This window comes from Phoca vitulina, unplaced genomic scaffold (genome assembly GCF_004348235.1).
Source record: "Phoca vitulina isolate PV1807 unplaced genomic scaffold, GSC_HSeal_1.0 scaffold27, whole genome shotgun sequence".
Taxonomy (NCBI): domain Eukaryota; kingdom Metazoa; phylum Chordata; class Mammalia; order Carnivora; family Phocidae; genus Phoca; species Phoca vitulina.
Window position 1 is genome coordinate 16,663,159 of NW_022589730.1, and position 22,872 is coordinate 16,686,030.

A 22,872-nucleotide genomic window follows, 5' to 3' on the forward strand; every position below is an offset into this window, starting at 1 on the left:
ACCAACACGGGGCCAGGGGCGGGCACACACGGCACTTCTCCATCCTCACAGAAGGCCCGTCGGACAGTTCACTGGTTACTGCTCTCCGGTAACCGCCATTAAGCGCTAGTATATAAATGGCTTATTATTATAAAAGTTCTGGATACACTCTGGATTCAAGTACCTTATCAGACATAATTTTCAAAAAACTCTCCCATTCTGTGGGGTGTCTTTTCACTTTCTTGATGGTGTTCTTTAAAACATAAAAGTTCATTTTGAGCAAGTCCAATTTTATTTTCTTTGTTGCTTGTGCATTTGGTGTTGTATGTAAGAAACCATTGCTTAGTCCAAGGTCACAAAGATTTGCTTGTATGTTTTCTTGTCAGTTTTACAGTTGTAGCTCTTACATTTAGGTAGATGATCCATCTTGGGCTGAAATCTGTGAGGAGGGGAATCCTTTAGCATGCGGCTATAGTTGTCCTAGGACTGTTTGGTGAAAAGATTACTCTTATTGAATACTTTGGCACTCTTGTCAAATATCAATTGCTCATAAACATTATAGGCTTACTTCTGGATTCTCAGTTATATTTTATATTCCCTTAATCCATGTTTCTTTATGCCAGTATCACACTGGGTTACTGTCACTTTGTAGTTAAGTTTTGAAATTGCTTAAGTGTGAGTCTTCCAACTTTGTTCAAGTTTATTTTGGCTTTTGTATTTTCCATGTGAATTTTATCAGTTTGTATTTCTGTATGAATTTTATCAGCTGGTCAATTTTTGCAAACAAGCCAGCTGGGATTTTGACAGGAACTGCAGTAACCCTGTGGAGCAATTTGGGGAGCATTTTCATTTTAACAATGTAAAGTCTTCCAATCCATGAACAAAAATTTATTTATTTAGGTCTTAATTTCTTTCAACAATGTTGCATAGTTTTTATTCATCTTGATGCTACTGTAAATAGAATTTTTATTTTATTTTATTTTATTTTATTTTATTTTTTTAAGATTTTATTTATTTGCGAGAGAGAGAATGAGAGACAGACAGCATGAGAGGGAGGAGGGTCAGAGGGAGAAGCAGACTCCCTGCCGAGCAGGGAGCCCGATGTGGGACTCGATCCCGGGACTCCAGGATCATGACCTGAGCCGAAGGCAGTCGCTTAACCAACTGAGCCACCCAGGCGCCCTGTAAATAGAATTTTTAAAAATCTCAATTTCAGAACATTCACTGCTGACATAGAAATAAAACTGATCTTTGTATATTGATCTTGTATCTATCCTGCAGCCTGGTGAACTCATTTAGTAGTTTTTAAATGAATTTCTTAGAATTTTCTATCTACTAAGATTATGCCATCTGTGAATACATAGTTTTACTTCTTTTCCAGTATGGTTGACTTTTATTTCTTTTCCTTGCCTAATTGCCCTGGCTAGAACCTCAAGTACAATGTTGAATAAAAGGGGTGAGAGTGAGCATCCTTGTCTTGTTCCTGATTTTGGGGACAAGGACATTCAGCAGTCTGTTGCCAATAAAGATGTTAGGTGTGGACTTTTTATAGATGCTCTTTATCATATTGAGGAATTTCCATTTTATTCCTAGTTTGTTAAGTATTTTTATCATGAAAGGGTACCGAATTTTATCAAATGTTCTTTCTGCAACTGTTAAGACAATTAAGTCAATGTAGTAATTTTGTCCTTTATGAACACGGGACAGTTGATTCTCATTATTTATGAATCTGTATTTGTGAATTTACCAATTTATTTGTAAAATTTGTTTGTAATCCCCAAATCAAAACTGTCAACACGGGGGTGCCTGGGTGGGTCAGTAGTTAAGTGCCTGCCTTCGGCTCAGGTCACGATCCCAGGGCCCTGGGATCGAGCCCTGCATCGGGCTCCCTGCTCCACGGGAAGCCTGCTTCTCCCTCTCCCACTCTCCCTGCTTGTGTTCCCTCTCTCGCTGTGTCTGTCAAATAAATAAATAAAATCTTAAAAAAAAAACAAACTGTCACCACTTTTATGATCATTCATAGGTATGTGCAGACCCATGAAAATTTTGAGTTTCTCCATATGCATCTTCCCAGCGGGGGCGAACAAGACAATGCTTTTGCCTTCCTGTTTCAGCCCCCACCCCCAGACATGACCAGAAGATGAGGGGGCGGAGGCAGGGCTGTGAAAGCTTTGGCTCTGGGACCAGTTGGACGGGTATGAATCCCAACTCTGGCAGTTATTAGTGGAGTGGCGTGACCTCAGGAAGGTCACTTCATGTTTCTGAACCTCATTTTCTCTTTTGTAAAATAAAACAGTATACCAGGATAAATTGTTTTCAGGATTTAAGATTATAATCTACTTGAGATATGAATACACACACATTTCCCTAGGAGCAATGGCTCTGCATTCACTGGTTCGGTATTCACAGCGACTTCCTAGACTGTAACCACTGTGAATAACGAGAATCGTTTGCATAGGACATGGATTTTTGGATGTTAAACAAACCTTGCATTCCTGGGACAAATCTTACTTGGCCATGGTGTATAATCCTTTTCATATGTTGCTAGACTCAGTTTGCTAGTATTTTGTTGACGACTTTTGAGTCTCTTCGTAACAGATATTGATCTTTGGTTTTCTTGTGATGTCTTCACCTGGTTTTGCATCAGGGTAATACTGGCTTCATAAAATGAGCTGGGAAGTGTTCTCTCTCCTTCCATTTTTGAGGAGAGTTTGCAAAGGACTGGTGCTAATTCTTTAAATGTTTGGTAGAGTAGAGCAGTGAAGCCATCCGGGCCTGGTATTTCCTTTGTGGAATGTTCTAAAATTACTAATTCAATATTTTTGTTATTGGCAGTTGCCTTTTTAACTTGCTTTAGGTAGGACAAAAGGTGGTTAAGATTATCTCTTAAGGCCAGTAAAATTCATTAAGAAAATGTTATCAAGGAAGACATATCCAGTGTTTGTAAGATTCAATAAGCAGCTGCCAAGATTATCCAGTAGGAGAATTATCCTGCTGTCTTGCTCTAACAGAGACAAATATTTCATCACCTCTCCATGTGCTTTCATGACCTTAGGAACAAGAAACTTCAGCCTGTTCTACATAAGATTTATATACAAACATCTTAACTAACACTTGCAGTAAAGTCCTATAATCACAAATTAAAGTTTGTACATTTCTAGATTATATACAGACATGCATATTTATATATTATCTTTAAATCTATCTACAAACATAATACCTATCTTAGAACCTGTCGGGAAGGCAGTGTGTAGTGGAATAAACACTGGAACAGAAATCTGGAGGTCTCAGTTCTGGGGCCAGCTCTAATGTAAACAAGATGCCTCAATCTGTTTCTCCCACTGATGAAACTAGGTTAAGCCTGATGATCACCAAGGTTTTTTTTCCTGATCCTAAAAATACAATGACTTACTCTACAACGCCATTCCCATTGTACTTACTTCAGAGTGCTCAAAATGAAAATATTTTTGCTATAAACACATAAACATAGACACATCCATCCTTCATTCTTACAGAACAAGTCAACCAATTCACCAACTCTTAGAAGAGAACAAAGAGGAAGTCTGTGGGTAATATAATTCCAACACCTCAAAGTCCTGGGTTTGCCAGGAAATACCATTACTAATCTCTCTGTACAAATACGTATTTGCTTTTTCGTAATGCCTCCCTTCATGTCAGTGCTGTTGCATACGAGACTTCTAGTAATTACGATAACTTCCAAAAACAAGGAGGTCACTTTTCAGAAATCCGGAGCCCCTCAGAGAGACTGAATGGCATGTCATCAGTTGTCTCCACTGGCACGTTGCTCCTACCAAACTGGCATGGATAATGGTGGGTGTGGTGACTTGAAATGAATGCATCTGCCATCCGGCTGCAGTGACAGCCATCTGAGGGCAAGACGTTACTGGAGTTACCAAGGTGCGAATGGTAAACACCATGGAATGAGTCTTGAGTCGAGTGGTAATGGCCGGCTCCTGCTGAGGTGGATGCCGAGCTCTGGTAAGGGCCATTACACATAATACAAGTTTGGAAGCAAGTCTTCCTGCCCAAACCTCGGTGAATGTCCAGTTTGGCAATGAGGGGTTTCCCAACATTCACCTCCTGCTTCTCCTCTACGGTATCTTCCAATCCTGAGTACTGATATGATAGGCAGACTGTGAAGATCAGATGTTCCTGAAAAGGAAAAGAATTATTTTTATCAACCGTGAAAGCATATCAATCTTAGAGTAATACTGACAAATACAAATACACACGTGATCACACAACAACAACGCACACTCTCACTCCCCTTTCCCAGGTCCCCAATCCTCAAGGCTCGTTTACACCTTCCCCACATGAAGAAAGGCCAGCTATGATCACCTTCCCCTCCCTCACCCAGTACTTAAAGATCTTGCTACTGCCCGTAGCCAGAATCACAGAGACCTTGTACTGTATTCCGGATGAACAGTTTAAAGGCATCTTCCAAGTAGTGGGGTTTGGGAAAATTACCCTTCCCTACTAGTGGAGATGGAGAATGATCCTTTAATGAAGAAACCTGGCTTTACACCTAGGCCAAAAGTTTAGCTGTTTTAAAAAACATGAAATAATAATCCACAGTCCTAGGTGGAGAAGTATAACTGAATCAGATCATAAGGTTATTTCAAAGACAAAGGAGACTGTAGGTAAGATTAGCTATAAACAGGGTGACAATAGTCTGTCTTTTATTCCTTAACTAGGAAATGATTATTTGGAGATGCGAAGGTATTTAAAAGCAGACTATGCAGGCGCCTAGGTGGCTCAGTCGTTAAGCGTCTGCCTTCGGCTCAGGTCATGATCCCAGGGTCCTGGGATGGAGCCCCGCATCGGGCTCCCTGCTCCGCGGGAAGCCTGCTTCTCCCTCTCCCACTGCCCCTGCTTGTGTTCCCTCTCTCGCTGTGTCTCTCTCTGTCAAATAAATAAAATCTTAAAAAAAAATAAAAATAAAAAATAAAAGCAGACTATGCTCTTTATCTCTAACTTTTCAACAATATGGAGAGTAATCACATGTACTCTCACACAAAAATCCTCAGCCCATTACCAGGGACAGAAGAGAGTATGACAAGGGTCACTGATAAGACTCACTGTGTATCACTTATCTCTACTTCAATTTAATACCCAGTGAAGCAGTTCATCTATAAACTAATATAACTGTCACATGCCAAAATGAATTTTCACTTTCATAAAGTCAGTAGTTAATAAACAGGAAAAGTATTAACCTTTAATTTTTGCAGCGAACTGAGCCTAGTGTAGAGGCAATGCTTGGGAAGATCCTTAGATACTAAATAGCTGCCAGTTTCTTCAGGCGTCCCTTTATTTGCATCTTTTGGATCAATATCTAAGTCCTGTGAAAATCAGTGGATGTTATTAATGAAATCAATTAAAGTCACAACATTGTCTATGACAGTAAAATATCTTAACAGGTATTGTCCTCTTATGAATTTTGGCCTGAATAGGTAAGCCCATAGACAGGACTAAAGAAATAATAAAAACAACATTTTAGAGTGTAACAGGAATTCCAAATTCTGCACAGATACACTTAAAAAGTTAGCTCTGCAAGGATAGTTACTTTCAAACTATCCCTACAAACACTTCTTAATCCTCTCAAGCTTCCTTTTAAGTTCCAGCCCCGTTAGACTGTGACTCTGGATTCTCACCCTGCTCACTCATCACTTTTGGGAAGGTGCGGGCGGATTTATATGATTCATATATTTAAAAAGAATAAATGGACATGTACAGGCAGTCCTTCCCTTTTCCTTCTTTAAGAGCCAACCCCTGGGTAAGAGCGGGAGACCTGTTCTGGAACGTCTGAGAGAAGGCCTCAGGCTCTGCCCTGCCCAATGCCCAGGAGGCCCATCTGAGTCCAGCGCTGTTACGGCTGGTAGACAGACCTGTCTAATTCTGGGGTTCAGTGCTGGACCATTTGCTCTCACACTAAGCAGTGTCCTCCATGAAGTCTTTATCAGTAGCAAAGGTGATGTTCTGGATTTGTCTTGCTCCTTGCTTACTTCTCAATTTACTACACTCATGTAGGAAAGAGGGGTATATTTATTGGCTTCTTTAGGCCAACATGAAATAAATATCATATCTTAATTTACGGAAAAACAGAACTAAATTTCTATGCTTCCAATATACTACCATGTTACTTCTTCATATTTGATATCCTACTTAGGGTAAAGGAAATTAAAGGCTTCTTTCCTGGGTGAACTTTAGACATTCCTAAATTTGATAAATTTAAGGTATTTTAGGGATTAGTTTTTAAATATTTTGACCATTGTTACTAAAATACAAATAAATATTTATATAAATGGAATATATAGGTATTCGTATTTCCTTTAAATTTACCATCAACTTTAGGTTTCCAAATGTTTAGTCTTTAGTAAGTGAGGCTACACTGTGCTATTTTGGATAAAAGAAGAAAGGGGGCTCTTACAAGAGGAAAATCGGTGACATAGGCGTCGCACATCAGTACGTCGGGTGGCTTGTGGACTATGCTTGTGTAGATTATCATGACGTTGGAGAACTCGGCGGCAAACCCTAGCTGAATCTGAACACCGCACTGAAATTTAAGACACATACTTTCTGGGAGTTCTGAAAAAGAACAAAAAGAACAACTTACAAATAATCCCTTGAGGAGTGCTTTGATAAGTTTTCTGTTAAGCAACGGACAATTGTTCTTTATGGGGCAAAATAACAGTGAGAGCTTTTGCTTTCGCTTAAAAATGTTCTATAACGAACACATTGTTCAAAGACACACAAACACACATGCATGCACTTAAAGAAAGAGAAAAAGCCCCATATTCTGCTGGTCAAGCAAATAAAAATCTTTCATTTACTATTTCCTTCCAGTTCTCGTCCCTCTGCATATGTAATTTTTACAGTGGTAATCAAAAGTATCCATACAATTGTAGATAAATTTTCACTGTTGCCTTAATCTTCATGAAAATAGTTTTTAATAAAGCATAGTGTCACTGAATATTTGTTACTCTGAACAAATTCCACTATCTTGAATATCTATAATATTTCTGGGTTTTATTATTTTTCTATCATAGTCAGTGTTTCTTATACATATGTACTTAATGCTTAAACGTTATTAGATACAGCTGCTCGATGGGTCCTCACACATGTGACATTCTCCATTTATACAGAATATAAATAGATTTCACCGTAACATTTCCAAAATGAAGTAATATTAATTTTCAAAGTGTTTACCTAGTTGATGGGATTAAAAAGGAAAAACTACACTATCATAATTTTAATTTTATTTTCTCTAATTACTACTTAAGCTTACCATTTTCTATATTTATTTCTTAATTATTAATATATTCTCAATTGTGTAGGCTGAATTTGCATCCTTTGATGATTAACTGAGGGAGTTTTTTTTTTTTTTTTTTAAGATTTTATTTGACACACAGAGACAGTGAGAGAAGGTACACAAGCGGGGGAGTGGGAGAGGGAGAAGCAGGCTTCCCCCTGAGCAGGAGCCCGATGCGGGACTCGATCCCAGGACCCTGGGACCATGACCTGAGCCGAAGGCAGCCTCTTAACCATCTGAGCCACCCAGGCGCCCCTAACTGAGGGAGTCTTAATGTTTTTCCTTTTACCATTTTGCATGAGCTCTTTAACATAAAAAATGCCAAATCTGTTACCAAAAAAAGTGCTCTCTTTCCAGACAAACTACTCCACATCTCTAGAGCCTATTTGCCTTTGGTAAGGTGACATTTACCCATATCTAAAAGATAAGAAATAAGTATTATTTTAAGACCACAATCTTTTCATTATGTTTTAAATATGTAGGCCACGAACTCTCCTGCAAATGCGGTTATGTTCTGAGTATCACTCATTCACTCAACAACTATTTTACTGAACACCTATTATGTGCCAGGCATGGTTCAAAGTAATGAGCAAACTGAAAAATACTGGACCAGCCCACGTCTAAAGTTTCTTTTTTTTTAATTTGAAGATCTAATTGGCTTTATTAGGCAATTCATGAATTGGGCAGCATCTCATCCACCAAGTAAAGAGACGCTCCCTTAGTTTCATTTCATAAAAGGTTTTTTTTTACTATTGATCTTTACCACCATGATTTTGTTACTGTTGTTGTTTAGAGCTTTTTAAAGGAAAAGAATCAATTTCAATTACTTATCCAATTATCTGGAAAGCCAAGACAATATATTTATGGCATTTTATATTTTAATGTGCTTTAACATATCTAACCAAAAATATATCTTAGAGAACAGACTATTATGAAAAGAAAGATATTATATAGAAGTTCACCAAATACAATTTTCAATTATCTACAATAAGGGATTCACCATACAGATATTTGGGACTCACAGAAAATCCAAAATCTTCATTTCAGTCAATAATTTAAACTTACCTTTTCACTAAATCACATAGAATTACCAAAGGTAATTAAGTTATAGATATGATTTCCACCTCACCTTCTCTTTTCTTGCTCACCGACTCACTTATTCAAGAGTTGAAAAGAGAGAATACTCAGTAATACTGATGAGCAGATAGTATTTACTGACCAGCATGCTTGTCCCTTTACATGTGTGATGGCATTCAATACCAACAACCCTCCCAAGTATTATTTCTTGTCCCCATTTATATATAACATGTTTATCAAGTGGTAGAGACAGGATCAGAACCCAGGCCTGTCTGATTTTTCAAACAGCATACTTCCAACAGCTCACAATATAATAAAATCTAAGGGACTGTATATTAGATAAGTTGTTTAGTTTTGGGTTTGCCCACCAGGCTAAAGTGTTTTCACTACAAAACTGAGAGGAAGACCATTTATCCAGGAGGAAAAAAACCTCCTTCATGATTTAATACAGCATGTTATAGAAAAACCTCATAAGAACCAGGCTTCACCATACCATGTGCTTTGGCCCACTGCAGATTCCGTACCAGAGACTCCGCAGAATACGCTGTTCCCTGAATTGGGTCAGTAAGTGCTCTCTTTTCAGACAAGCTACTCCGAATCTCTAGAGCCTGTTTGCCTTTGGTAAGGTGACATTTACCCATATCTAAAAGATAAGAAATAAGTATTAAGACCACAATCTTTTCATGTTTTAAATACTTAGGTCAAGAACTCTCCTGCAAATCCAGTTATGTTCTCAGTATCACTCACTCATTCAACAACTATTTTACTGAACACCTATTATGTGCCAGGCAAGGTTCAAAGTAATGAACAAACAGAGAAAAATACTGGGCCAGGCCACTTCTAAAGACCCGCCGTTTAGCTTTTATCTTCTATAATTCTATTATCATATCTCTAATATTCTAAGCCTTAAAATTCACAAAGAACTGAAAGTATACTTTTTTTTTTTTTAAGATTTTCATTTGAGACAGAGAGAGAGGAAAAAGGGGGGGGGGGGGAAGGGAGAGAGAGAGAAGCAGGAAGCCTGACATGGGGCTCGATCCCAGGACCCTGAGATCATGACCTGAGCCAAAGGCGCTTAACCAACTGAGCCACCCCAGGTGCCCCTGAAAGTATATTTCTTTTTTTTTTTTTTTAAAGATTTTATTTATTTATTGGAGAGAGAGAGAGCACAAGAGAGGGGAGCGGGAGAGGGAGGAGCAGACTCCCTGCTGAGCAGGGAGCCCGATGCGGGACTCCAGGATCATGACCTGAGCCAAAGGCAGTCGCTTAACCAACTGAGCCACCCAGGCGCCCCAAAAGTATTATTTCTTTACTGAAAGGGTAGCCATGATAATTTTATGTCTATACTCTGCTGAGAAATACATGTATCTAGTAAACAAATGACTACTTATCTACAAAAAAGGCAAGATATCATGCCATCTTTACCTCAGATATTTTTAAGAAAGGAAATAATGTGTTATAACCACAGATACGGCTAAAGCACCACCACTCCTCCCCCGACTCAAAATAACCACTGTCCAGGGTAGTACACATTCTCGTGCGTGTTTTAATTCTCACTCAGGCACAGGCAAGTAGTTTATGCTAATGTTTTAGTTTTTTTTTTTTTTTTAAAGATTTTATTTATTTATTTGAGAGAGAGAGAGACAGATATAGTGATAGAGAGCATGGGCTGGGGAGGAGAGGGAGAAGCAGGCTCCCCGCCGAGCAGGGAGCCCGATGCGGGGTTTGATGGCAGGATCCCGGAATCATGACCTGAGCTGAAGGCAGACGCTTAATGACTGAGCCACCCAGGCGCCCCTAATGTTTTAGGTTTTGAACGTAACAAAAATGTTATGCTACATGCATGCTCTGTAATGTGTTTTCATTCAACATGTTTTAGGCAAAGACTTGTGACTACTGATAAATATCAATTTAAATTTACAAAGCCATATATATCATTCTTTAATATGAACAAATTACAGTTTCTCTTACTTCTGTATATATTATTAATTATTAATAAATAAAGTTTATAAAGTTATAAAGTAATAATATCTGGTCTTTGGTATGTAGTTACTTATCTGGAAAAAAAAGAAGTAAAACTAAGATTCTTAAATAGAAGAATCTATTCTTAAATAGAAGCCAAATACAAAAACCAGATAAAAGCAGAACTTTTCCGGTTGAAGCAGGATGGCGGGAGGAGGTCAAAGCTCTGGCTGGCTATGTTAAATGGGAAAGTGGTTAAGTCAGGTGATCCAGCTAAAAGATCTACACTGATAAAAACATGAAAATAAACAAAGTGACTCACAGCTCTTAGTGAAACACTCACATACCTTATACTCCACCTGCCATCTTTGGAACACCCATGAAACTCCATTTCTCATGGGCTGGTTTGCAAAAGGATTGCCTTTTGGCATGGCTTTTAAAATGGCATTTCAAAAAATACCTGGCAGTCTATCGGGATAATAGGATATGTACTTGTTTGGCACCTGACAGGAGCGTAACATTATCCCGAGAAGGAAAGGGAACAGAAGGAAATGGAAGACATGATGTTAGCCCTCTAGGGTCATGTCCTGAAAGCAGAATTTAAAAACGATTAAGTCCATCAAGAAAAAAATGAACCCAGCCTTTTCCACCCGAGTCTCAAAATTTCTGCAAAGTTGGATCTGTCTGATCCTGGGAGAGGCTGCTCTCTGGACAAGGTTTTCTGCAAACAAGCTGACAGGGCCGCAGCAGACCCGAGGCAGAGATGAGGCACAGAGCTCTGAGGATGAAACTTTACTGATTCCAGCCGTGCCCGGGACCAGCCTTGCAGCTCGAGTCATGCTGTGCAGATGGCGCAAAGCTCAGTCACCAGGGAGACAAGGAGGAAGCAGTGAAACAGGAGTGAACGTTCTAGAAAAAACTGTTTTATCAAAATAAATACTAACTCCAAACCTGCACAATGACAGTAGGAATAAAATAATTACCAGAGAACCCTGAGTAGCTTTCTCTTTTTTATTTTACCTTCTGCAACTTCATCCAGTAACACAGTAATTTTCTTGTCTTCTAATAATCTATCTTTTAAAAATTTCATGAAAATTCCATTTGCCAACCCAGAATGCTGGATTTCAAAAGCTTCTGCTCCTTGACACCTTAAACACAGCAAAAAGACAGAAATTTTTTAAAAAGTAAACACTTGCCCCATGGGGCTTGTGTAAACACTGATGAGCCTCATTTGCTTCTCTGCCTCTCGCATGACACCCTCATTACAGAGCTGACCTTTCAGCAGGAGCTAAATGCTCTGGGGCTTAGTAAAAAGAAGATGCCAAGACATGAGGAGCTAAAGTCAATTATTTAACTCATTTATCCTTTCAAGAGTATCAAGGATGAAAATTTATGCCTACACTTCTATGGATATATCTAGGCTTCTAATCTATAATCAAAAAGAAGTCATCGAAAAATGAAGGTATCTCCAACAGGAATGTAAAACCTCCTTACGTGGCGTATCCAAACACAATATTGGCGGTGACTTTTAGCGCGTCCAAGATTGGGATGGTGTCATCATAGTCATTTCTGTTTAAAAGGGAGGAGGGAGAAGGGCAGACACAAATGTGAAAAAAGTTAAACAGCATTTTAAAGAGAGCATAAATAATAATGAAGAGGTGAAATCTGATAACACTATTCTATTATACATAATTTAAGATTATAGATTCAAAATTCCTTTACCAAATCAGGTACATATTTACCCCAAATAATCTAGGGCTCCTCTGCTGTTGAGACAGCAGACAGTCACATCATCTTTTCTCTGGTTAGCTTTAAAACTGGAGTTACATCTGAACTCTAGCACTGGTTTCTGATCGGTAAATGCTGAGCAAGCACAAAACTGTATTTCTGAGAGGAATAATCACTGGTTCTGTTTCTCAGTAACCCAGTGACAAACAGCTTCAAACACCTGGTCTGGTTACACTTTCTGTATCTGCGAGACCAGGACTGACAGAAGCCCCACCTCTATGCGTGCTGTTTCTGTCAATTTCTGGAGAAATAACTGCAGTGATGACTAGAGACATCTACAGGCATTCTGAAGAGTTGAACCTTCTGGAGTATGAATAAATACCCATACCCTTCAGTTCCTCACTTCTGTTCTATAACAAATAGGAAAAAGGTTAACGTAATTAACTACATATGGAGAAAACCTATTTCCTTCTAGTTTCCTTCTTGGTCAGTTTCAATCTCACAATTACAAACTCACAAGCTTAAGTGTTTCTTAGCATTCCTAGGTTTGCCTTAGATTTCACTGTCAAGGCTGATATTTACCTAACTCCGATGAGCTTTGTTTAACAAAGATGAGGCAGTTTACCTTTTCCTACACATGTCCAACAAGAACACATTAAGTCCAGTTTCTTTTTCTTGCATCAATTTCAGTATATTTTGTACACATAGACAGTTTTCAGACCTATATGGATTTGGAGCATCAACAGGGACCATAAAGCTGTTGCCAAAGTTTTCATAACCATGCCCTGCATAATATAATAATCCTGGAAAGGAAAAAAAGGAGGTAAAAATTAATTCTAAATTGCACTCTGAACATGCATGTAGCAAGCTTTAGAAAAAAAACCAGACTTTTTCTTCAAGTTAATGCAAGCTTATTTAAGGATACCCAATTATAAAAACAACGTTAACTAAATTTGAAGACAACAGTCTTCAAGTACTGTATTTTTTTTTTTTTTAAGATTTTATTTATTTATAAAGACAGAGAGAGACACAGTGAGAGAGGGAACACAAACAGGGGGAGTGGGAGAGAGAGAAGCAGGCTTCCCGCAGAGCAGGCAGCCTGATGCGGGGCTCCATCCCAGGACCCCGGGATCGTGCCCTGAGCCGAAGGCAGACGCTTAACGACTGAGCCACCCAGGCGCCCCCAAGTACTGTATTTTTTTTTTTAGATTTTATTTATTTATTTGACAGAGAGAGACACAGCGAGAGAGGGAACACAAGCAGGGGGAGTGGGAGAGGGAGAAGCGGGCTCCCTGCCGAACAGGGAGCCCGACGTGGGGCTCGATCCCACGACCCCGGGATCACGACCTGAGCCGAAGGCAGACACTTAACGACTGAGCCACCCAGGCGCCCCTAAATGTAGCTTTTTCTAAGCAAAGAAGGGAAATCTAATTTCATGGATTATTTTTTCTTTTTGTTATGAGATATAAATATCATTTTTTCCATCTAGAGTCTCTTGAATTAATAATCTAAAATTCGGGTTCCTTTTAGTATTCCATAGATGAGTCATTATTTCTTTACTGAGAAATGATACTATAAAAACTGCACCAAACAACTCTGAAGATTTTCTTGAAGTTTGTTTTGGCTGTACAAAAACTCCCCCAGAATATCAGTATGGGCTTCCTTATTAAAATATTTGATAGAAATACTTGTGAAGACATATTCCCCTGGGCATGCAATCTCTAGGGCCCACTGACATTGCTCTCTCAGAATTCTGGATATGACGACTTCTTTCTATGGTATTCTAACGTTAACAGTAAAAAGGCGTTTAGACAGGGAACAACAGAAAAGCTAATCCTTTGTATCCATAGTCCCTATTCCTAGCAAAGAATGGGGCTTTGAACACTAAAACAATGTGCTTCATTTGGTCTTAGAGGGCGGGACCCCGGTCTACTTGAACTCCTACTAAAATGAGAAACATGGTTCTTTCATGTGTAACATTTCAGGTAAAAAATGACAAAATGGGCACATTCATTTATTCAGTGTGGGTTTATTCTATCTCATCTGTGCCCTGAATGAAATCATGTAGGCATTGAAAGAAATGAAAAAGAAAAGACAAAGTTCCTGCCCCAGGGAGCTTGTAACTCATTCAGTCCTGCTCATGTTGTTAGTTAAAGAACAAAGAAAGTCAGCACATAATGAAATACCATAAATTATGTGATTAAGGAAACCTTGTCCGATAGGAATAGGGTGCAGAGAGGAATCAGTGTGAGGTGAAGCAGCAGTGGGTGGCCTTGAGAGCCTGGGTGCAATCTAGAAAGGCAGAGAAAGAGTGAGGTTCATGAGAGGCAGGCAGAGCAGAAACAAACAAGGTGAGGACTGAGAATGGCAGCTCATAGAAAGGAGACCAGCCTGGCAAGGAATCCAATTATCATTGTAAATGGAAGTGAGAGTGCACTGATAGGGAGCGTTTTGAAAATCATGACACAGGGAGTAGATTTAATACACTAAGCAATGAAGATCAAGTAAGTGAAAAGAAAACCCGAAGAATGAGGGAAAATATTTGCAAAGCATGTATCTAAAAGGATAACCCGTGTCTAGAATACATAAAGGACTCTTCAATTTGACCATAAAAAGACAAATACCCACATAAAAAATGGGCAAAGGACCTGAATAAACATTTCTCCAAAGAGGACATACAAATGCAAGTAAGTACATGAAAAGCAAAACAAAACGATGAGACACCACTTCGCACTTACTAGGGCGGCTATATTAAAAACACAGGCAGTAACAAGTGTTGCCAAGGATGTAGAGAAAGTGGAAACCTCATTTACTTCTGGTGGGAATATATAATACTTCTGGTGGGACTATACAATATACAACAAAGTGCATGCGCTTTGCAAAGAGTTGAGGCAGCTCCTCAAAAAGTTAAACTCAGAATTATCATGTGACCCAGCAACAGCAAACGCAATCCAATCCAAGGTACATACACCCAAGAGAACTGAAAATGTGTGTCCACACAAGAATGTGTACACGAATGTTCACAGCAGTGTTATTTATAACATCCACACAGTTTAAGCAACCTAAATGTCCATCTGATGAGTGGAAATGTGGTAGGCCCATACAGCAGATGATTATCCAGCCATAAAAATAATGCAACAACACGAATGAACCTTGAAAACACTATGCTAAGTGAAAAAAGCCAGACACAAAAGGACACGTATGGAATGATTCCATTCTATGAAATGTCTCGAAAAGGCGAATCCATAAAGCTAGAAAGTGGATGTGTTGTTGCCAGGACTTTGGGATAAGGAGGAATGAAGAGTGACTGCTCATGGACATGGGGCTTCTTTTTGGGGTGATGAAATGTCCTGGAATCGGGTGACTGATGCACAACTCTGTGAATATACTAAAAGCTGCTGAATTGTACACTTCAGAAGAGTAAACTGCGTACTTCTTTGTCAAGTACAGGTACCCCTTGCTTTTTAAGTCTGCGTCAGACCACTTGGCTTTTATGGAAGACCTACATTAGTACCTGCTTTTGCTAATCAAAAGAAACCCGAAGAGGATTTTTGCTTTGACGAGAAAAGGCAAAAGCAAAAACAGCATTGAGTGTGTGTCTGCAGCGAGCACAAGCCCCGGAGGGGCAGCGCGAGGGGCACCTCGGGCTCCTTCCCCGGAAGCACCCTGAGCACCCGCAGCAGCCCCAGCTGTGAATGGTGTCTGGGAGCCTCTGGGCTTTGTCTCCGTTTGTGTCGTGCATCTGTTAGCAAGATGTGTCCTTAGGTATTAGAGAAGCCTGTTTGGGTCTGGGAATGCTCAAAACGTTTTCCATACAAATGCACGGTAAGTGCTTCTTCCCCGTAGGCCACTTGGGCTTATGGAAGGTGTTGCAGGAGTGCTCTGCGTTCCCGTAGCGGGGGACCTGCGTACAAGATGGGATGGTCTTCCCCACTGGTCTGTTCACCGCTTCTGAAAGCAAGCTCTGCTTATTTCTAACCTTCATGACCCTGCTCTGGTGACTCCTTCCCATCCACCCAGATCGTGACAAGTCCTTCTCAGGCTCAGAACGCTCAGCAGGTTATCGTCCAGACACACCTCAGGCTCGCCCCGCTCTGAAGCCCTGCAGCACCACTCGGGGACACCCTACAGTTCTTTGTAGGTTTAATTTCTTGGATAAAAATCACAATAGACATTAATCTTACACAGTGGTATAGCTTTTTCATGGTTTTGAAAGCACCTTCATATACATGAACTGATTTTAATCCATATAAGCAACCTTTAAATGATTTATAACCTTATTTTATTCTTTTTTTTTTTTAAGATTTTATTTATTTATTTGACAGAGAGAGAGAGACACAGCGAGAGAGGAAACACAAGCAGGGGGAGTGGGAGAGGGAGAAGCAGGCTTCCTGCGGAGGGGGGAGCCTGATGCGGGGCTCGATCCCAGGACCCTGGGACCATGACCCCAGCCGAAGGCAGATGCTTAACGACTGAGCCACCCAGGCGCCCCTATAACCTTATTTTATTCTTGAGGAAATTAAAAAGATCAAATGATTTGCTTAAAATCATATAGGTGATAGGTATTTGGACTCCAAAAAAGCATTTTTTTTTCTCATTATATTAAGGGACTTATAATTTTGAGAGTATAAGTCATGTTCTTTATTTTCTGTATCTCCTTCAATACCTACACACTCCTTTATCTGGGCTATGGATATAATGGTGACAGAGCCAGAATTTGGATGCTGGCCAGGTCAACCACCGTGTCCCCACAGCACTGTCTCTTAATAATCTACTGCTGCTTTTCTAGGGACCTTTGCTCTAGAAAATACAAAATGTCAGCGTACTGGTTTTTGAAAATGCATTAAATTAACAGTGCAAACCAATCACGACAGAAGTAAATCTGAAAAACATTCCATAAAGGGTCTGATTTGCAGTAGAAATGGTACCATTTCTACAACTGGTATTACTTCAGCCAGCCAGCCAGGTGGCTTGGAGATTGCCCCCGCTGTATCACGTAACTCATCTGTCTCTATCAAGACTTGTAACTTGGGAGAAGCACCAACTTCAAAGGAAGGTTCGTCCTCCATCGACCAGGGAAACCTAAGTGCGGTCTGTTATTTCAATGCCATATGTCCTCCTCTGCAGTCACCAAAACTAAGGCACTTGGAACAAAATACCTTTTGTCCATCCCAAAATGATTTATGAAAAGTGTAAGCATTTTGTACCAAAGTCTACATACAAATTACATTGTGGGAGGTTAAACATTCTTATGTAAAATAAACTAGACCAAAGCAAGGTATTTTAAGAATTGCATCTCTAGTACTCCTTATTATTCGACTACCCCATTACTCAAGGACAGAGGCACAAAATAGGTATCCTTTAAAAATGACAAAAAATTGAACATGGTTAGAAATACAATCCTATCAATTAGACTCTTAGGGAATTTTATTTCTTGGGAACATGATTTCCAAGAATATAGTTTATTACAGATACGTATTCTTGTCTACAGGGAGAAGAACGGCTTCAATGGAAGACTGTCCCACTGGAGCTGAGCTGCAGGGCACCCAGCACAGTGCTCTGATGAGGACCACGGCCACCATCTCAACCTACATAGCTCCTCCTCTGTGCCAGGCCCTGTTTGAATAAAGTGCTTTAATTATCCAGTTATCACCTCCTATAATCCTCACGACATATTTTCATAACCAGGGAGGTAATATTATCATTCCCCTTTTACAGATGGAAATACTGAGACACTGACGAATAGGTGACAGAGCCAGAATTTGGATGCTGGCCAGGTCAACCACCGTGTTCCCACAGCACTGTCTCTTAATAATCTACTGCTGCTTTTCTAGGGACCTTTGCTCTAAAAAATACAAAACGTCAGCATACTGGTTGTTCATGGCTTCACTACACTAATGTTTTAAAAACTCCTTTTTTTTTCAAATGAACTCTTGGGCTGAACCTTAATATATTAATGACATATGAAAGCCGGGTTTCTCTAATTGAGGCCTCAAATGGAATGCTACCTGGTTCAAATCTCCCATCTAAAGATGAAGGAAAAATGGAATTCAGGAAATTACAACAACAATAGCCACAATACTTTTAGTGGGCCAGGCGCAGGGATCATTTTGTCTTATTTATTCTGCAATCACCTCATTTTATGGTAGTCTACCCACTTCATAAATCCTTTTGGCTTATGAAACTTAACTAACTTGGTTCTAGTTATACATTGGTCAGCAGAAAGGCCAGAGTGCTGGACACGAACGAGCTTACTTGAGGCCTCCTGCTTCACCACTCAGCTCTGCTGAGCCGAACGACTCCTCTAGAGTAAATAAGGCTTTTGCCATATTCTGACCAGACTTCTTCAATATCCTTTTCCATAAAAGCACAGCGAAGCTGCCGCAGGCGATGAGTATAGAAAGGCACAGGGTGGGGGAGATATCGAGCCAAATAGTTACTCTCTATCATAGCCATCTACATATGATAACTGGAGATCTTTTTTTTTTTTTTTTAAAGATTTTATTTATTTGACAGAGAGAGACACAGCGAGAGAGGGAACACAAGCAGGGGGAGTGGGAGAGGGAGAAGCAGGCTTCCCGCAGAGCAGGGAGCCCAATGCGGGACTCGATCCCAGGACCTTGGGATCATGACCTGAGCCGAAGGCAGACGCCCAACGACTGAGCCACCCAGGTGCCCCGATAACTGGAGATCTTTATCTTCATTTTGTCTGTAAGGACATGTAGTAGAAATCAGTTATTCCTCCTCTTAGAGTGTTTTATATGTTTTAAAAGTGAATTACCTATTTTCTGTTCTGTTGCAGTTTTTGCTTCTTCTACAAACCCACAGGCAACAGGATATAAAAGGGCATAAACTTGAGTGTCTGTGCTTTCCACATCTAAAGTTGTTCACGCTGGAATTCCGACGGCTCTGCCTCGGCCTCCCCCGCCCCCCCTCCCCCCGGCAGGATACTAGCCGGGACCTGGGGCTGCCAACTGGAGGTAAAGGCATGGTGCAGGAGGACGGCCCTCACCCTCAGGCCTCTACCACACTTTTATGCATTTAATGCAGATGTGCCTGATGTTTGGGGTATTCACAATACTTCAAAATATAATGCAGTCACCCTGTTAAGACACGAATCACTAGGATTTAAAAGGCTTCTAGCTTCCTTCAGCTCCCATTTTGCTTTAATTGTTTTTGTATTCTGTACTCCAAGATGATGTTTTTATATTGGGGCAAAGTTTCAGCATCAGCTGAGTGTTTTTTTTTAAGATTTATTTTTTTATTTTTTTATTTGACAGAGAGCACAAGCAGGGGGAGCAGCAGAGGGGGAGGGAGAAGCAGGCTCCCTGCTCAGCAGGGAGCCCGACATGGGGCTTGATCCCAGGACCCCGGGATCATGACCTGAGCCGAAGGCAGACGCCCAACCGTCTGAGCCACCCAGGTGCCCTCAGTTGAGCTGTTCTTGCCACAGCTTTTTAATATTTCTGATTCTCGACTTTGCAGGGGCAATTAAAAGTTTTGATTTAAAAAGCTAGACAAGGGACGCCTGGGTGGCTCAGTTGGTTGGGCGTCTGCCTTCGGCTCAGGTCATGATCCCGGGGTCCTGGGATCAAGTCCCGCATTGGGCTCCTTGCTCAGTGGGGGAGGCTGCTTCTCCCTCTGCTTGTCACTCCCCCTGCTTGTGCTCTCTCTCTGACAAATAAATAAATAAAAACTTAAAAAAAAAAAAAAAGCTAGACAAAGGGCTTAAAGCTAAGGTGATAATGTCAATAAGAAATGAGCATAATCAGGGGCGCCTGGGTGGCTCAGTCGTTAAGCGTCTGCCTTCAGCTCAGGTCATGATCCCGGGGTCCTGGGATCGAGCCCCGCATCGCACTCCCTGCTCGGGGAAATTATTAGAAATTATTGAAGTAAAATAATTTGAAAGATATAGAAACTAAACCGATACTTTCTATTTATCACCGGCATGCCTAATGACAGGCCTGAAGATGCCTCTGTGCTGGTGGTCGGCTGTGAGCACCACCGTGCGTGCACCCCGGGAGATACAGCTCAGATAATCCCTCTGCTGGCCTTCCGTGTGTGCTTCTACCCAGTACAAGTAACTTACCGAAGAAATTACTACTGAAGGCATATTCTGGCTCTTTAAAAAATCTTTACCATAAATGTGGTGTTCTTAACATTTAAATGGGAGAATGAGTAAAACGATTACAAATTTACCATTAGAATTTTTGTGGAGGTCCACCTTTAACTATGTTTGTGTAGAGCTTTCGTTTACAAATTGTTTTCATATGCTTCATTCACCAACATATCCTTGCTAAATTCCAGTTCCCATTAAAGGACTAAAAAATACCAGGCAATAGTCAGAAAAAGGAATAAAACACACAGAATGTACACTTGGTTCCCTTTGTACTACACACACACACACGTGCACACACACACGCACACACACACACATGTGCACACACACGCACGCACACGCGTGCACATGCACACACACAGCAGGACTGTACACATTTGACTATACAATGTGCCATCTGGTCACAGCTTCACTGTACTTGAATCTTATCAATAAAAAACAAAATCACCTAAGATAGGAAAGAATTCTAATAAGAACAATATTGTTGGGACGCCTGGGTGGCTCAGTTGGTTAAGCGACTGCCTTCGGCTCAGGTCATGATCCTGGAGTCCCGGGATCGAGTCCTGCATCGGGCTCCCTGCTCGGCGGGGAGTCTGCTTCTCCCTCTGACCCTCCTCCCTCTCATGCTCTCTGTCTCTCACTCTCTCTCTCTCAAATAAATAAATAAAATCTTTAAAAAAATAAAAATAAAAAAAAAAAAAATAAAAAAAATAAGAACAATATTGTTTTGATAAAACAAGAGACATGAAAGTAAAGACGTTGAGCTAATTAGTAATTCCCATGGAACTACAGAATGAAGATCAAATCCATCATTTTTACAAGAATAAAACTCTTCAGTTGGACGTATTTACCGCACCTTTCTCTGATTTTTATCTCTTAACCTAACTTGTACAATGAAGAGTGGATAATTACAAAAACAAAGATTATAAATATCTTACCATATACTCCTTTGTCTAAAAGTAGTAAAAATTCATCCACAGCATTTCGCATCTCATATTCAGTAAGATCCAACAGTGAAACAACTTTGAAATCTAGTTGTCTTAACAAGTTGGTCAATTCATACACATCCACCAAAGGAGCTTTAAGCTTGGGGTGCTCCCAGTAATTCATATTTCCTATCAAAAGAGCAACTTTGTCCTTTGCTGTTAAAAAAAAAAAAGAGGGGGGATTTAGAGGAGGATATAAAGATTAAAATAAAACCTATGGAAGTGGTATAATTATAATAAGACATATACTTTACAAATAAGATCTCATTATTTAATTTCATTTTAGAACTATCACTTTATATAGTAGGCCACTTTATACAGTATACTCTCCTGAGGAACACAGGTTGATAACTGATGAAACGAAACTTACTGATGCTTTTGAGAACCAGGCAAAGGATATTTATGAGCAGCATAGGAAGCGTAATGGTAACACATATTAAATTAATACTTTTATTCAGTTAGTAAAGAAATTAGTAAAGAATATTCAACTAGACTTTTAGAGCAAATTTAAACAAGCAATGTTAGTAAATTGGGTTCCCATCAAATTAGGTTCTGTTTTGCTGACAGGGGAAAGAGGCTAAAAACAAAAGAAATACCAAAAAGAGGAACAGGACAAATTCTCGTCAGAGCAAGTATGGGGAAAACCAAAGAGGGAGAAAAGCAGGGACTTAACAAGAACTCTATCTGTATTTTTCAGTTGATGTACTGTCTCCTTTCGACTTCCTTAAAAAAACAAAACAAAACAAAACAAAACCCTGTTTGGGAGACCTTAGGGATACGTGAAGACCTTTTGTATGAATATCTTAACAGTTTATTTTCTGACCTTAGTGCAGAGACTTTGCTCAAAGATGTACTCTCGTATGAGGAATTTCTGTTTTTAAGGGGCAAACAGACCCACACCTATGCCTTAGAAAGTACCAGCTAGCTTTACCACGTGTAGAGGTTGTCCTGAAGTGGCTGTAGAAGGCTGGTCTGGGGTGCGGTTAGTGGACAGAGATCGGAGACCGTGCCCTGAAGGGAGGAACCTGTGAGGACCGGCAGTGGGGACGTGCAGCACAGGTTCAGGCCCAAACCGTGCCAGAGGTGCCAGGGAGCAGCGGACAAGGTGTAACCAGGGCACCTGGCAGAGCCCAGCCAGCTGGCTGAGGAGCCGCACGGGGCAGGATTGGGAGCCGCCGACTGACACAGGCCAGGACTAGGTGACCATCCTCTGTCACTAAATGCTGCTCAGTAGTTTCGTTATAAATTATGAATACTACTCTCCTGAAATTGAAACAGGCATAAATAATCCCATTGCTGACTTGATGTCTGCAATATGGGGTAGAATTTCAGATGTTTCAAATCATTAAATTGATGAAAAATCTTTGGTAAAATGTCTTTTCTTTCCACAGAACATTTAGGTCTAGCGTTAAGCCAGGTCTGGAGAAAAACCAGTGCCAACTCTAGACGGGGCTCTCTCAGAGTGAAAGAAAACCCCACTTTGTGAAAAGCCTCAATCTTTTTGTCATGACATCTTTATTCTACATTCACAGTCTTAGAGGCTTCTTGCAAGTTGCCTATTGTTATGAGTATATGTATTTTAGAAAAGAATGAAATGATACTTAAACATTTCTAATTCAGTAAAAGTCACTTCAAGGCCTACATAAATGATAATTTTTTATTCAAAAGAAAAGGTCAATTATCAAGACTAT

The 22,872-nt window shown here is 40.1% G+C and overlaps 1 protein-coding gene across 2 annotated transcripts in view; it reads right to left on the reverse strand.

The window, feature by feature from the left end:
- Positions 1-1,909: 1,909 nt before the first annotated feature.
- MALT1 (MALT1 paracaspase) overlaps positions 1,910-22,872 on the reverse strand; it is a 57,860-nt gene continuing 36,897 nt past the window's right edge. For both annotated transcript variants that reach the window (XM_032422688.1, XM_032422686.1), the window contains 8 exons: positions 21,134-21,337; positions 12,702-12,879; positions 11,843-11,917; positions 11,369-11,496; positions 8,880-9,029; positions 6,428-6,585; positions 5,214-5,339; positions 1,910-4,152 (listed from right to left, as the gene is read on the reverse strand). In XM_032422688.1, coding sequence (XP_032278579.1) covers positions 3,712-4,152; positions 5,214-5,339; positions 6,428-6,585; positions 8,880-9,029; positions 11,369-11,496; positions 11,843-11,917; positions 12,702-12,879; positions 21,134-21,337 — 1,460 coding nt within the window. In that variant the 3' untranslated portion in view covers positions 1,910-3,711. The remainder of the gene's footprint in view (positions 4,153-5,213; positions 5,340-6,427; positions 6,586-8,879; positions 9,030-11,368; positions 11,497-11,842; positions 11,918-12,701; positions 12,880-21,133; positions 21,338-22,872) is intronic.